General features: G+C 33.3%; 1 protein-coding gene across 6 annotated transcripts in view; it reads left to right on the plus strand.

Annotated features, from left to right (window-relative positions):
* KIF2A (kinesin family member 2A) overlaps positions 1 to 13741 on the plus strand; it is a 75837-nt gene that overhangs the window by 40235 nt on the left and 21861 nt on the right. For 4 of the 6 annotated variants that reach the window (XM_077897968.1, XM_077897965.1, XM_077897969.1 and 1 more), the window contains 9 exons: positions 927 to 1021; positions 1562 to 1681; positions 4099 to 4153; positions 6009 to 6131; positions 6693 to 6793; positions 8760 to 8855; positions 10512 to 10566; positions 10937 to 11099; positions 13646 to 13736. In XM_077897968.1, coding sequence (XP_077754094.1) covers positions 944 to 1021; positions 1562 to 1681; positions 4099 to 4153; positions 6009 to 6131; positions 6693 to 6793; positions 8760 to 8855; positions 10512 to 10566; positions 10937 to 11099; positions 13646 to 13736 — 882 coding nt within the window. In that variant the 5' untranslated portion in view covers positions 927 to 943. The remainder of the gene's footprint in view (positions 1 to 926; positions 1022 to 1561; positions 1682 to 4098; positions 4154 to 6008; positions 6132 to 6692; positions 6794 to 8759; positions 8856 to 10511; positions 10567 to 10936; positions 11100 to 13645; positions 13737 to 13741) is intronic. The other 2 variants (XM_077897966.1, XM_077897970.1) reach the window with 1 other exon arrangement.

The following is a 13741-nucleotide window of genomic DNA, read 5'->3' on the forward strand; positions in this document are numbered from 1 at the left end:
TATAAAGATGCATATTTATAACAAATAGTTTCTACCTTTCTTTAATAATCAAATGGGTGGGTGAGATGAAAACAAGTAAAAAATACACACACACACACACACACACACACACAAAACCTGTTGATATGCTTCTAGGTATTTGTCCCAAAGAAATAATCTGACAAGTGCAGTAGTATTCATTACAGTGTTTATAATAGTAAAAAATTGCACATAACTTAAGTGAGCATCAATAGATATTAAGTAAGTTGTGATAAACATAATGGACTATTCTGTAATAATTAAAAATAATTACTTAGTTCTGTGGTTATTAACTAGTAAAATCCATAGTCTGTTAAGAGAGGGAAAACAGGTTTAATACATTAGATATAATGTCCTCTCTCTACAGATGGTAAGTACTAGAGCTGACAGAGAAGGTAAGGTATAGAATGGATTTGGATAAGCAATATGCAGAGAGACAACATTTTAGATTACATTTCCCAACCTTTTTGGACTTAGAATCTTTTTCTCAATGTTATAAAAGTAATGTCAGTTTGTATGGTATATAATAATGATTTTTACATAAAAGTGTTTTATATTAGTATAAGGAGTTGTAGAGTATCAGTTCATAGTAAGGAAACTTTCTAATGATTATAACTATATAATGGTTTAAAATTTCAGGCATTCTCTGCCATTGTGTAACCATTTTTCATTTTTGTTGAAAATAAACTTTCAATCTAACCCAATTTCTTGAGTTCTGGTCTTGATGTAGCATACTGATTTATGATCCTGTCGACAAAGTTCATTCTGTAATCATGAGAGTCTGCAAATCCCTTGGGAGAAAACTAGTATCATAGTCTTTAAAAAGTTTATAAATTATAAAAAATTATATTTGACATTATTTAGGAATACCATAATTTATGGCTTAAAAATGTATATTTTGTTTTCAGGCCGAATACATCAAGCAATGGTAACATCTTTAAATGAAGATAATGAAAGTGTAACTGTTGAATGGATAGAAAATGGAGATACAAAAGGCAAAGAGGTATGATCACTGAGTTAAATTTTTTTTTTTTTTAAGATTTTTAACTAATCTCTATACCCAGCATAGGACTCGAACCTATAAACCTGAGATCGAGAGGGGCATGCTCCACTGACTGAGCCAGCCAGGCACCCCTGATCACATGCTCCACTGACTGAGCCAGCCAGGCACCCCCGATCGCTGGACTGAATTTTATTTCTAGCCTTGCAATCAAAGTTCCAAATATAAAACAAAACTGAAAAGCATATAGTTTTTTATATAGTACATGTATTCTTTATAATTTCTGGGAAAACTTTCAAATGATTAAAAAGTTTCACTCAAAGAAAGGTAGATTCCTCCTGCACATTGCTGGTGATGGAACATATAATCAAGACCACAAAATGCTGTTTTAATATGTAGGTTATAATTGTAGATAATTTTGTTATCAAGGCAGTACTGTTCATGAGGCTGATACCATTTAATGGTTATTCTCCATGTGTAAATTAATACAATAAAAGGTTAATTATCAGAATATACTCTAAGAAAAATGCATTTTTAAAACAGATTGACCTTGAGAGCATCTTTTCACTTAACCCTGACCTTGTACCTGATGAAGAAATTGAACCCAGTCCAGAAACACCTCCACCTCCAACATCTTCAGCCAAAGTAAACAAAATTGTAAAGGTTAGTCACAAAAATACAGAGCAGGGATGTGTGTGTGTGTGTGTGTGTGTGTGTGTTCTGGTTTGAAATGGACAACCTGTGACAAGTATGTTTTTAAGTATTTGTTTGCTTTTTTTAAAACACTGTTTTTCTTTCTGCCATCTACATGCCATGTATATGTATATTCTTTTAAGAATTGAGGTTCTCCAGTTCACAGTTATGATAATAATTAGGTAAAATCCTAGGAATTGGGCAGCCCATGTGGGTCAGCGGTTTAGCGCCGCATTCAGCCCAGGGCCTGATCCTGGAGACCCAGGATCACTCCCATGTCAGGCTCCCTGCATGGAACCTGTTTCTCCCTCTGCTTGTGTCTCTGCCTCTCTCTCTCTCCTCTCTGTGTATTCTCATGAATAAATAAATAAAATCTTTAAAAAAATAAAATAAAATAAAATCCTAGGAATTCCTTTCCTGATTAGGAATTTTCCTAAGACTAATAGCTCCGCAGGAGTAATGGATGTCAAAACCATTTGCTTGTCAGTATTTGTTGAATGAATACATTTGACTTAGATAAAGAAAGAATATTAATTATTCCAAATAAATTCTTATTCCAAAAAAAAAAAAAAAAAATTCTTATTCCAGTAGTCTTTGGAAATAGTAATTCTGCTATTTATATGTATTAGAGAAATATGGGAAATGATTGAATATAGTTTAACTACTGTGATATCTGTGAAGATAAACGTTAAGACCATTCTATATATCCTCCCTAATAGTTTTATTTTTACAGAAACAAAAGCCATGCCATTTTTATTTTATTTATTTATTATTATTATTTTTTAAGATTTTATTATTTTTTTGACACAGAGATTGAGAGTATAAGCATAGGGAGAGGGAGAAGCAGGCTCTCTAATGAGTGGAGAGCCCGATGCAAGGCTCGATTCCAGGACCCTGGGATCATGTCCTGAGCTGAAGGCAGACACTTAACTGATCCACCGAGGCGCCCCCATTTTTATTATTTTAAAAGATAATTCTTCTTCCTGCCTATTAAAATTTTTCACTGTTAAAATTGTGTATCAAAGTACATCAAAGTGTATCAAAGTGCAGCTCTTTTGAAACCATGTAGTCCCTCACAGTTGCTGAGTCTGCAGTTCTGTGTGTTTAATTCAACAAACATTTGTTAACTTTTCTACCTTGTTGATTGTATCATGCACAAAGATGAATGACAGGACTTTAACCCTATAGGAACTTGGTGTCTTACAGGGAAGACATAAGCATCCAAATCTTGTACGTTAGAAGCTTAACATCAGAACATTCTACTTTTTAAATTGTATATGTGAATATAAGGCAGATTTTCAATTCATATAATTCAGCATATTGAGTGTCACTGCTTAGATGTCACTAGTTGTGACTCATAGATGAATTATTTTTCATATTTACCTTCACAGCCTTGAAGGATCTTCATAGTTGATATTTCCTCGGATGTCATTAGCAGCCTTTGCTATGCATTAAAATCAGAGAATTTTTCAAAATACTGATGCCTTGTTCACTCTCAGAAATTTAGTTTTATTTTCTCTAAAGTGAGGCCCTTGCATCAATATTCTTTTTTGTTTTTTAAAGATTTATTTATTTATTCATGAGAGACAGACTGAGAGAGAGAAAGGCAGAGGGAGAAGCGGGCTCCTCACAGGGAGCCCGATGTGGAACTCGATCCTGGATTCCTGGATCATGACCTGAGCTGGAGGCAGGCGCCCAACCTCTGAGCTACCCAGGCGTCCCCCAATATTCTTTTAATAGTACCCATCTGATTTAAATGTGTAACTGTTCTCTCTAGTGTTGAGAGCCATGGCATTATTTGATATTGAATAAAATGAAGTCTTGGTAAATAAATGATAGAATAAAAAATTTGCTTCCCTAGTCTGTGCAAGTGCAAAGTCTAATGAAGTCTTTTAGCAGAAATGATAGCATTTCATGTATTTTGATGTTTAATAGTAGACTGTAAGTTGTCTAAAACCAATATTTTACTGATTACTCCGACATCCAAAGATGTGATACATACTTTTGAAACGTATTATAGTTTTACCATGGTGGCTAAAACTATGCCCTTTACTGAAATAACTTTTCTTTACTTCAGTTTTCTCATCTTTGAAACCAGAATAATAATAGGGTCGTTGTGAAGACTGAGTGACTTAATATGAGCACTGCTTGCCTCATGCTAATTCCAGAATATTGGGAATTTTGGGGGGGGAGGTAGTGGACAGTAGTCATATAAAGAAACTTGATTATTGGTAGCATTGTAGTAATTATTAGGTTATTTATAGTTTTTTTTAATTTAGTTTTATATTATTGTTATTCATCTTCTGTTTAGTTAAAGGAAATCAAAATTAAGATAAATATATGACAAGAAAAGAAAGTAAAATGGGCTTTTTGTTTTTCTCTTATAGAATCGACGGACTGTGGCTTCTATTAAGAATGACCCTCCTCCAAGAGATAACAGAGGTAAAGTAAACATTTATCTATTAATTTTGCCCACCAAAATAAATCAAAAGTAAATATTCCCCTTGACATTATTATTCATTTAAACTTTTCATGGTTCATTTGAAGATTGGTATCTTCTTGATTTCCTAATACAATAATGTCAATAATATAAAAAATGACTTAAAAAGGTAAGTGATGAATATGAAACTCTGTTATAGACAGTTTTTTAATTCATCTCTTTTACCCAGTAAGTTTATAGATTTGAGAAGAGTATCATGAGAAAGAAAGGAATGGGGCAGTAGTCAGTTGAGTACACAATAGTAAATTTAAGCATTACATTTTACATGACTTTCTGGCTAAGTTTTCCCAAAAGATTCCCAAAAATAAATTGGGAGTCAGCTAAATAAAGTTGAACAGGTATAATTTATAGTTAATTGCAGGTCTTCTGTATATTTTCAGCAAGGAAATGTAAAGCACAGTTAATTTCTCTTCTACTCTTCAACAATTCAGAATTGTAATTTCTAGTGATGCTATTTCTCTGTATGTGGGGATGATGGGGTAGGACAGGCATATATGTATTAGAAGAGAGATTGAAGGTTAGAAGGGAAGTCCTGCACTTTAAACACTATCTCTCCTTTGAATTTTAGTGAAAATTTATATTGCTTTGTAAAATGTAGTGTTTATATTTTATTTTTATTTTTCTACTTATATAACACACACATTGGAGTATGCAAAATCTTCAGCAGAAGATTTGCATATTTGAGGGGCAAACGGATTTGGAATTTATAGGGAAGGTTGAAGGAGTGTGTTTTATGTTATGTACTTTAGAATTGTGTAAATTTCTCAAAATGAATGCATTTAAATTTATTTATTTATTTATTTATTTATTTATTTATTTATTTATTTAAAGATTTTATTTACTTATTCATGAGACACAGAGAGAGAGAGTGAGGCAGAGACACAGGCAGAGGGAGAAGCAGGCTCGATGCGGGGAGCCTGATGTGGGTCTCGATCCCAGATCTCCAGGATCAGGCCCTGGGCTTGAAGGCAGCACTAAGCCGCTGAGCCACCTGGGCTGCCCTGCATTTAAATTTAAAATTTATATTTAGCACACACATATATTTTTTGTTTTGTTTGGCTCTTTTAAGATTTATTTATTCACTTGAGAGTGGGAGCACAAGTTGGGGCAGAGGGAGAGGGAGAGAGACTCCTCAAGCAGATTCCCTGCTGAATATGGAGCTGGACTCAGAGCTCAATTCCAGGATCTGAGATCATGACCTGGGCTGAAATCAAGAGCCAGATGCTTAACTGCTTAACTGAGCCACCCAGACACCCCTGCACACTTATATTTTTTGAATGATTATTAAAAGTCAAGCTTGGGAAAAAAAAAAAGTCAAGCTTGGCTTTGGTTTTTATGTAAATTACTTAGATTGATTTTTATAGCTAAAATTACATTTATGGAAACTAAGTCTGTATACATTACCTTAAAAACCTCTTGACTTGGGATCCCTGGGTGGCACAGCGGTTTAGCGCCTGCCTTTGGCCCAGGGCGCGATCCTGGAGACCCAGGATCGAATCCCATGTCGGGCTCCTGGTGCATGGAGCCTGCTTCTCCCTCTGCCTATGTCTCTGCCTCTCTCTCTCTCTGTGTGACTATCATAAATAAATAAAAATTAAAAAAAAAACAAAAAAAACCTCTTGTTAATTTATTGAACAGAATTGATTATTACATATTCTGTTTACCCACATGAGTAGGAAACTGACAGTTTGCTAATACAACTCAAATATCAGTTCTTATGAGATATCTGTTCCTTTTACTAGGGTTCACCTTTACTAATTTTCTGTTCTGAATTTAAAAATTTCATTTCACTTACAGTGGTTGGTTCTGCACGTGCACGGCCTAGTCAGCTTCCTGAGCAGTCTTCCTCTGCACAACAGAATGGTAGTGTTTCAGATATATCTCCAGTTCAAGCTGCAAAAAAGGAATTTGGACCCCCTTGTATGTAAATCACGTATCAAGGATTCAGTCATTTTAGGCATACATGTATTCTCTCTTGGTCATCCTTAGAAGTCTCCAAATGGTAAAGAGTAATTATAAGCTCGATTGCAGATTTCATTTTACCACTGTGGAAATTTTTTGTCTTGTTAGTTTAGTCTGTTAATTGGGTTTTGAAGTGTCTATTTTGGAGAGAAATTATAAATACAAATTATAACAATCTTTCACTTGCTTTGAAAACTTAAAATTCTAGTCAGATGACAGTTTGACAGATGTTGTGGAAGAAATTCTTACTTCTCAATCCTTTCCAATTCAAACATCTGTGATTGTAAACCAAGAGATGACATGTATCAATATGTTAAAGTCATTTTTCTTGACTATTTTTGTATATTGTCCTGTTCCTGGTTTTGTTAAAGCAGCTCATAAGTAAAGTTCACGTAGTTGTTAAAGCCATGCCTTGTCACTGTGTACCTTTATTTGGTGTATGTGGTGAAATTATACATTAAATTTTTGTGTACTATAAAGAAGAAAGCTCTACTTCTACAGCTCATGTTTTTCTTTCAGCACGTAGAAAATCTAATTGTGTGAAAGAAGTAGAAAAATTACAAGAAAAACGAGAAAAAAGGAGACTGCAGCAGCAAGAACTTAGAGAAAAAAGAGCCCAGGTTTGTAACAGAAGCATTTATCGTTATGCATGAACTGAAGATGTAGACTGTGTCAGTGAAAATAATTTGCTTGTGCAAAAGTAGTTGAGGCATTCAATTAAAGATTTCAATATAATTCCTTTGATATCTAAACTGATAATGGGAAATAACACAAACTATTGTGAAAATACATTATTGTAACAGATTTTTACCATATGTACTTTTCATGTTTTAGTGGGTATGTGTTAGCCGTAACATTTGTTCCACTTTGAATATTAGGCCGTTGTGTTACAACTCTAATGCAACCATCATTATACCTTTCAAGAATAATAAGATTCTGACTTTCTGAAAATGTCTACAAATAATATTCAGAAGAATATCTAGTTAGAGGATTAAAAAGTAGATGATTATACTACAAATTTTATTATTTTTCCATGGTTAGTAAATTCAGCATATCACAATGAAAGGGGAAATTTCCTTGTGTTTTGATTTATGCTAGATATTAAAAGTATATCTCTTGTGCCTCTTATGTTCCCCTTAGATGGTAACAAAACTTTTTACTAAAATGGGAAAATTATATAGAAGACTAGTCTTTTTTATCTCTACAGGTCTTCACCTATTAGAAAATCTGTTACTGTACATGTAACTTCTATTGTGCTTGTATTATATCTATCATATTCTTAGAACTTGTTTCTTCTAATAAGACATCAGGATTGTTTATTTGGGGGTATATTCAAATGCCCTTAATCATAGAGATGTTGTGTTGTGGAATTGTGGAGCCAGTATAAAATTCAACTTGAATAACTTGAATAAATCAGGTTATATCTTAAAAGTGATCTGAGAATGGCCAGTTGGGTTTTGAAATAAGTAAAATGCAATACAGATAGATCTACTAACACTTAGAACCGATGCCACCTGGTGTTTCCTGTGGGAACCTCAATATTTTCACATTTCTTTTCACTGTACATTAAGTTTTTCCATTGGTATAGTTGGTATTATTTCCTAAAAGAAAGTTAATTGATAGTTTCATTAACAGTTTTGAAATTTATATTCAAAACAAATCTGTATAAGGTGCAAGAAAAAATATGACTTAGAATATTTCATCATTTATTGCTCATGGCTAGGAGAGGCTGTTAACTATTGGTATGTGTATCTTCATCTGAATTCTCTCAGTTTTGAAGCAAAAACACAAATTGCAGTCAGCATTCAGTAATTTGAATTTTAAAAGTTTCAAAAATTATCTTGTCTTTTGATTCCTTTAAATCCTGCCCATTTGAGGTCATTTTACCATGCCTTAGCGGGTCAACCAAAACAGAAAATGAACATAAATGAATTCATATTTCTACTCTGCTGACTCACTGCATTAAGCATGGGGAAGAAAAATCTGATTAAATGAGTTTCTGTAGAATTTTAGTTTTTCTCAAGTTCTTTATTGATATTTAAGATGAGCACTATTTCTCTTTAGCTTCATTTTCTAGGTTTAAGTTTTATGTGTAACATGAATTTTTGGAATAGTTGAGTGGTTTTAATGAGGAGTGTTTGGTTTACAGTTAACAGAATATATAGAGACTTAACAGTTGTGTATGTAATATGAAAGCGAGTACTAGGCATATTTTTAATTCTGAACTCTGAAACTGAATTATGTCATGCTTTTAGTTTCAGTTTGGGCTTGGCTATAACAAATGATGCAATCTCCTAATTGATCTTTTTTAAAAACTTTAAAAAAAAAACAGACACTCTGCAATCTATGAATTTAATTTAAATTTGTAAACCATATTTAATTTGCAGCAGGGTTGCCTGGGTGGCTCAGTCAGTTGATACCTGAGTCTTGATCTTAGCTCAGGTATTGATCTTAGGGTGGTGTGTTTAAACCCCACCTTGGGCTCCACTTTGGGCATGGAGCCTCTTTGAAAAACAAAAACATAAATGCAACAATATCCATTATTGTAATGATAATAAATGATGAATTCTCTCTGTCTCCTTGTAGGATGTTGATGCTACAAACCCAAATTATGAAATTATGTGTATGATCAGAGACTTTAGAGGAAGTTTGGATTATAGACCATTAACAACAGCAGATCCTGTAAGATTCTTTTTAAACTATTGCTCTGGAATTTATTATGCTGTAAATTTTTTAAAAAAGACTTTTGATGCCCACTCAATACTAGATTTAGCTGTATAGTTTTTTCTTTATTTATGGGTGTACATTCCCCATGTTTTAAGGTGAAAATTTAGAAATCATTCCCATTTATGCTTATCTCCCATAATGTGATTTATTAGACTTGCTTTCCACAGAGATGTTCTTTTCAAAGCAAAGCCTCTCTGTCTTTGGTAGAGCAGAACAGCAGGTAAAGGAATGATGTAAGAAGACCCATTCTCCTTTCTGACCATCACTTAAACTTTTATCCTAGTTCCAAGCTTATTTCCTCTTTGACTTGGGCTATAGATTCCACTGTCAGTTTACTCTTAATTTGTTATTTTAAAATAAATGTGAGGACATCCCCGGTGGTGCAGTGGTTTGGTGCCACCTGCAGCCCGGGGTGTGGTCCTGGAGACCCGGGATGGAGTCCCGTGTTGGGCTCCCTGCATGGAGCCTGCTTCTCCCTCTGCCTGTGTCTCTGCCTCTCTCTCTCTCTGTGTCTCTCATGAATAAATAAATAAAATCTTTAAAAAAAATAAAAATAAAATAAATGTGAGTTTGGCTTTTAAAACTAAGTGATGGTTGTTAAGGACTGTACTAGACCAGAAATTTAGTACTCAAAAAATATTCTGCTGTCTTATTATTCAATTACTTTCCTTTTGAAGAATGGGAATTTTTTGGACAGGGAATAATAGTTTGTGAGTAACTGATACTTAAGAAAAATAATCCTTCTGACCTAGCCTGTACAGAATACCTTGGGTACATAAAATACATTTGTGTCAGGCTGTTGTATTGCTTAGGATTTCATAGAGTTGTTGGTCATAATACTTGTATGTATGTTTTAGTCTTTGCTATCCCTACATGCATTTAACCTAAACTATGTCTGAACTCAATAGGACAGGGATTGGCAAACTTTTTCTTAAAAGGCCCTGATATAGTAAATAATTTTGGCTTTGTGAACCATATGCTCTTCACAACTACTCAATTTTGCCTTTGTAGTATGAAAGCAGCCATAGATGATACATGAACAAATGAGTGCAACTGTCTGATTAAAACTTGACAGATGCAAGTAGTGGGCTGGATTATGCCTGCAGACCATACTTAGCCAATTTCTGTGTTATGTATTTAATTATTATTAAAAGGCAAGTATTGGGAAAATATTTATGTGTAAGAATTGGCCTATTATAAAATTACTGAAGTTATTTTGCTCACTAATAATGTGAATTGCATTTCTTGCTATAATTAGTATACATGGTATGAAATTTTGCTTTTGTTATATGCCGTGTACCTTGAAGGTGTAAGGCAGCTTCTTAATGTGAATTTAATGCTACTAAGAACAGTAGTGCCATCTACAAAATTATTTCCTAATTATTTACCAAATAACAAAATGAATGATTTTCCATTAGGCTTAGAATTTTAGAAATCGTTATGTCTGTTAACTATTAAAATTTGTACATTCTAATTTGTTTTTTGAACTTCTTATTTATCCTATTTGTGCTATGCAGAAATTTCTAAAACCTTTAGGAAATATTGCATAACCGACTTTTCAGTGTTTTACATAACACTGATGAATATTGAAATAAAATATTTTATTTCTAGATTGATGAACATAGGATATGTGTTTGTGTAAGAAAACGACCACTCAATAAAAAAGGTATGCTGCTTTTTGAACTCTTAATAGAAGTTTGACTTTTTCCAGTTTGTAATTTATTTTGATTGATTTAGAAGAGTTAAATATAAATCACTTTATTTGTACATAATCATTATGCAGATTTCTTTGGTTAGATCTGCTGATTTGTTATTGCTCTGTGAATCATTGCCATTCCTGGTTATTGCTTCACAGAAATTTTGATAGATTTTTTTTACTTAGTTGTTGAAATATGTCTTCTTGAATTGCATATTTATAAGATATTTATATTTATAGAGCTTAATACTTGTACTAAAATTCTTATTTTTAAAAAATTACTTATTACATTCAAATGCTATGAAAATTACTGAGCATTGTTTTTTATTTATTCTTTTAGAAACTCAAATGAAAGATCTTGATGTAATCACAATCCCCAGTAAAGATGTTGTGATGGTACATGAACCAAAACAAAAAGTAGATTTAACAAGGTACCTAGAAAACCAAACATTTCGTTTCGATTATGCCTTTGATGACTCAGCTCCTAATGAAATGGTTTATAGGTAGGTAAATTTGTTTTAAATAATAATTTTATTCATATACTGTGTATTTATCACTACCCTGAACCTTGCCTTAATGTTGGCATCTCTCTCCAAAAGTGCAGTATGCTTTTTATTCTGAATTTGAGCAAAGGTTATGTAATAAGCACAATATGAATATTAATACTTACTCCCTTTAATGTTCCCTCTAAATCATAGTTTTTATTAATAATTATATATGTATCATACATTTTACATATACATATATATTTATATGTGGACAGGAAATTTCTGAAAAATGTAGGCATTTCTTTATTTCTAGGAATGTGATGTGGTTAGAAGGGGGCTTTTACTTTTGCTTTATAATCTCTGTATAGTAAAGAATCTCTACTAGTAAGGGAATATTTATTATATATCAGTTCTTAATTTTTTCAGATCTTTATTTCACGTTACCACCACTTAAGGCAAAAGAAAAACCTTTGTAAACCTACTTGTAAGGATGCCTGGGTGGCTCAGTGGTTAAGCATCTGTCTTTGGCTCAGGGGCATGATCCTGGAGTCCTGGGATCGAGTCCCACATCGGGCTCCTTGCAGGGACCTATGTCTCTGCCTCTCTCTGTGTGCCTTTCATAAATAAATAAATAAAATCCTTAAACAAAAAAACAAAAACAAAACCTACTTGCATTTGTCTAATTTCTATCATCTTTAAGCATTGGAATAGTTTTAGTACATGAAATTCTTTATAGGTTCACATATTCAACTTATAGACACCTCAAACTTATTATTATAAGTTTTATGCCAAATTTAGATTTTTATACACAGTTTGTAAACATTTCCTTCTAATTATAATAGGTCAGTTCTAACAGCAGTGCTATTTTAATCTACTTAGAACTTTCTTGGCAATTACTTGAATGCTTTTCATTGCCCTTTCATGTTATAAATATGGCTGGAAAACAGAAAATTAAAGCTTTAATAAGAGCCCTAAGAATTGAAGACTTATTAATGAAATATTATTGAAGTCAACTCCATTGGGCTTAAGCCTTATAAACTGGGAGTTCAGTTGTAAAGAAAGAGGAGAAAATTAAAGGATATGTGAACGCTAAATGGTATTATGAAGAATTTGTTTTAAAAGGGAACTATAAGTATAAATTGCATATTTTTTACCTTTCTGAGCATGGAGTCCTCTCTTCACCCCTACTCCCAATTCTGCTTCCACTCCTGCCTCATAAAATATGTCTGTTTGACTTTATAAGGTATGTTTCTATAAATATGTAGGATCTAGTAAACATTGTTTCACCTTGCTTTTTTTTTTTTTTTAATTTTTATTTATTTATGATAGTCACAGAGAGAGAGAGAGAGGCAGAAGCAGGCTCCATGCACCGGGAGCCCGATGTGGGATTCGATCCTGGGTCTCCAGGATGGTGCCTGGGCCAAAGGCAGGTGCTAAACCGCTGCGCCACCCAGGGATCCCTGTTTTACCTTGCTTCTTAACTTTACCAATATTGATGCTGTCTCCTTTGTTTAGCTTTGAGGGAGTACGAGTTAGGCCTTGTGCTCTCTCTCTCTCTCTGTCTCTCCTCTCTCTGTCTCTCATGAATAAATAAATAAAAATCTTAAAAAAGATCATAACTATGTACAGTGTTCCATGTACATTATTTTGAAGCGTACATAAAAAGATTTGTTTCCTGTTATACTTTTTAGCGCTCCACTCAGTGAAGTATTCCTTCTCTCCTTTTAATTTTAACTGTAGCGTGATTATGATATTTTGAAAAATAATCTAGACTATAATATTTTGGCATCCTTCTCCTAACTAAGACTATCAACTCTAAACTCATTGTCTTATTAAGTATAATTTGTTGTATTTATTTAGCTACATTCAAGTAAATCCTGTTAGTTTGCTACTTGTGTAAATGGTCTTAAGATAATCACTGTTGATTTTGTTTCTATTAAAACTTTTACCCCTGGGATCCCTGGGTGGCACAGCAGTTTAGCGCCTGCCTTTGGCCCAAGGCACGATCCTGGAGACCCAGGATCGAGTCCCGCGTCGGGCTCCCGGTGCATGGAGCCTGCTTCTCCCTCTGCCTGTGTCTCTGCCTCTCTCTCTCTCTCTCTGTGTGACTATCATAAATAAATAAAAATTAAAAATAAATAAATAAATAAATAAAACTTTTACTCCTGGTGTTGTGGGTTTTTTGTTTGGTTGGTTTTTTTGCTTTTCATTGTATAAGCCTTATCTGCCTAATATTATGATCTTTTGTTGTTATTTTTTAAAACTTTCATGGTGTCTTCTATTTATAAATGTCTTCATTCAGTTACTGTCATTTTTAATTTTTTGGTCCATTGTGACCATCGTTTATTATGGAATTCCTTGAAATTATGCTTTAAAGAGCTTTAAGCAATTTTAGAATAAGGTTATTTAAAAATTTTAAACAAATCAATGGGCTCAATAGTAGTCTGACAGTTGAGCCCATTGATATGTTTAAAAATTTGGTAGGAGTTTTAATAACTTGATATTGTATTTTTAATTTAAATATTGGTCGGATATTCTGACTAATGCATTTTATTTTTAAGATTTACAGCTAGACCACTAGTGGAAACTATATTTGAAAGGGGAATGGCTACATGCTTTGCTTATGGGCAGACTGGAAGCGGAAAAACTCATGTAAG

The sequence above is a fragment of the Canis aureus genome, chromosome 5, assembly GCF_053574225.1.
Source record: "Canis aureus isolate CA01 chromosome 5, VMU_Caureus_v.1.0, whole genome shotgun sequence".
NCBI lineage: Eukaryota > Metazoa > Chordata > Mammalia > Carnivora > Canidae > Canis > Canis aureus.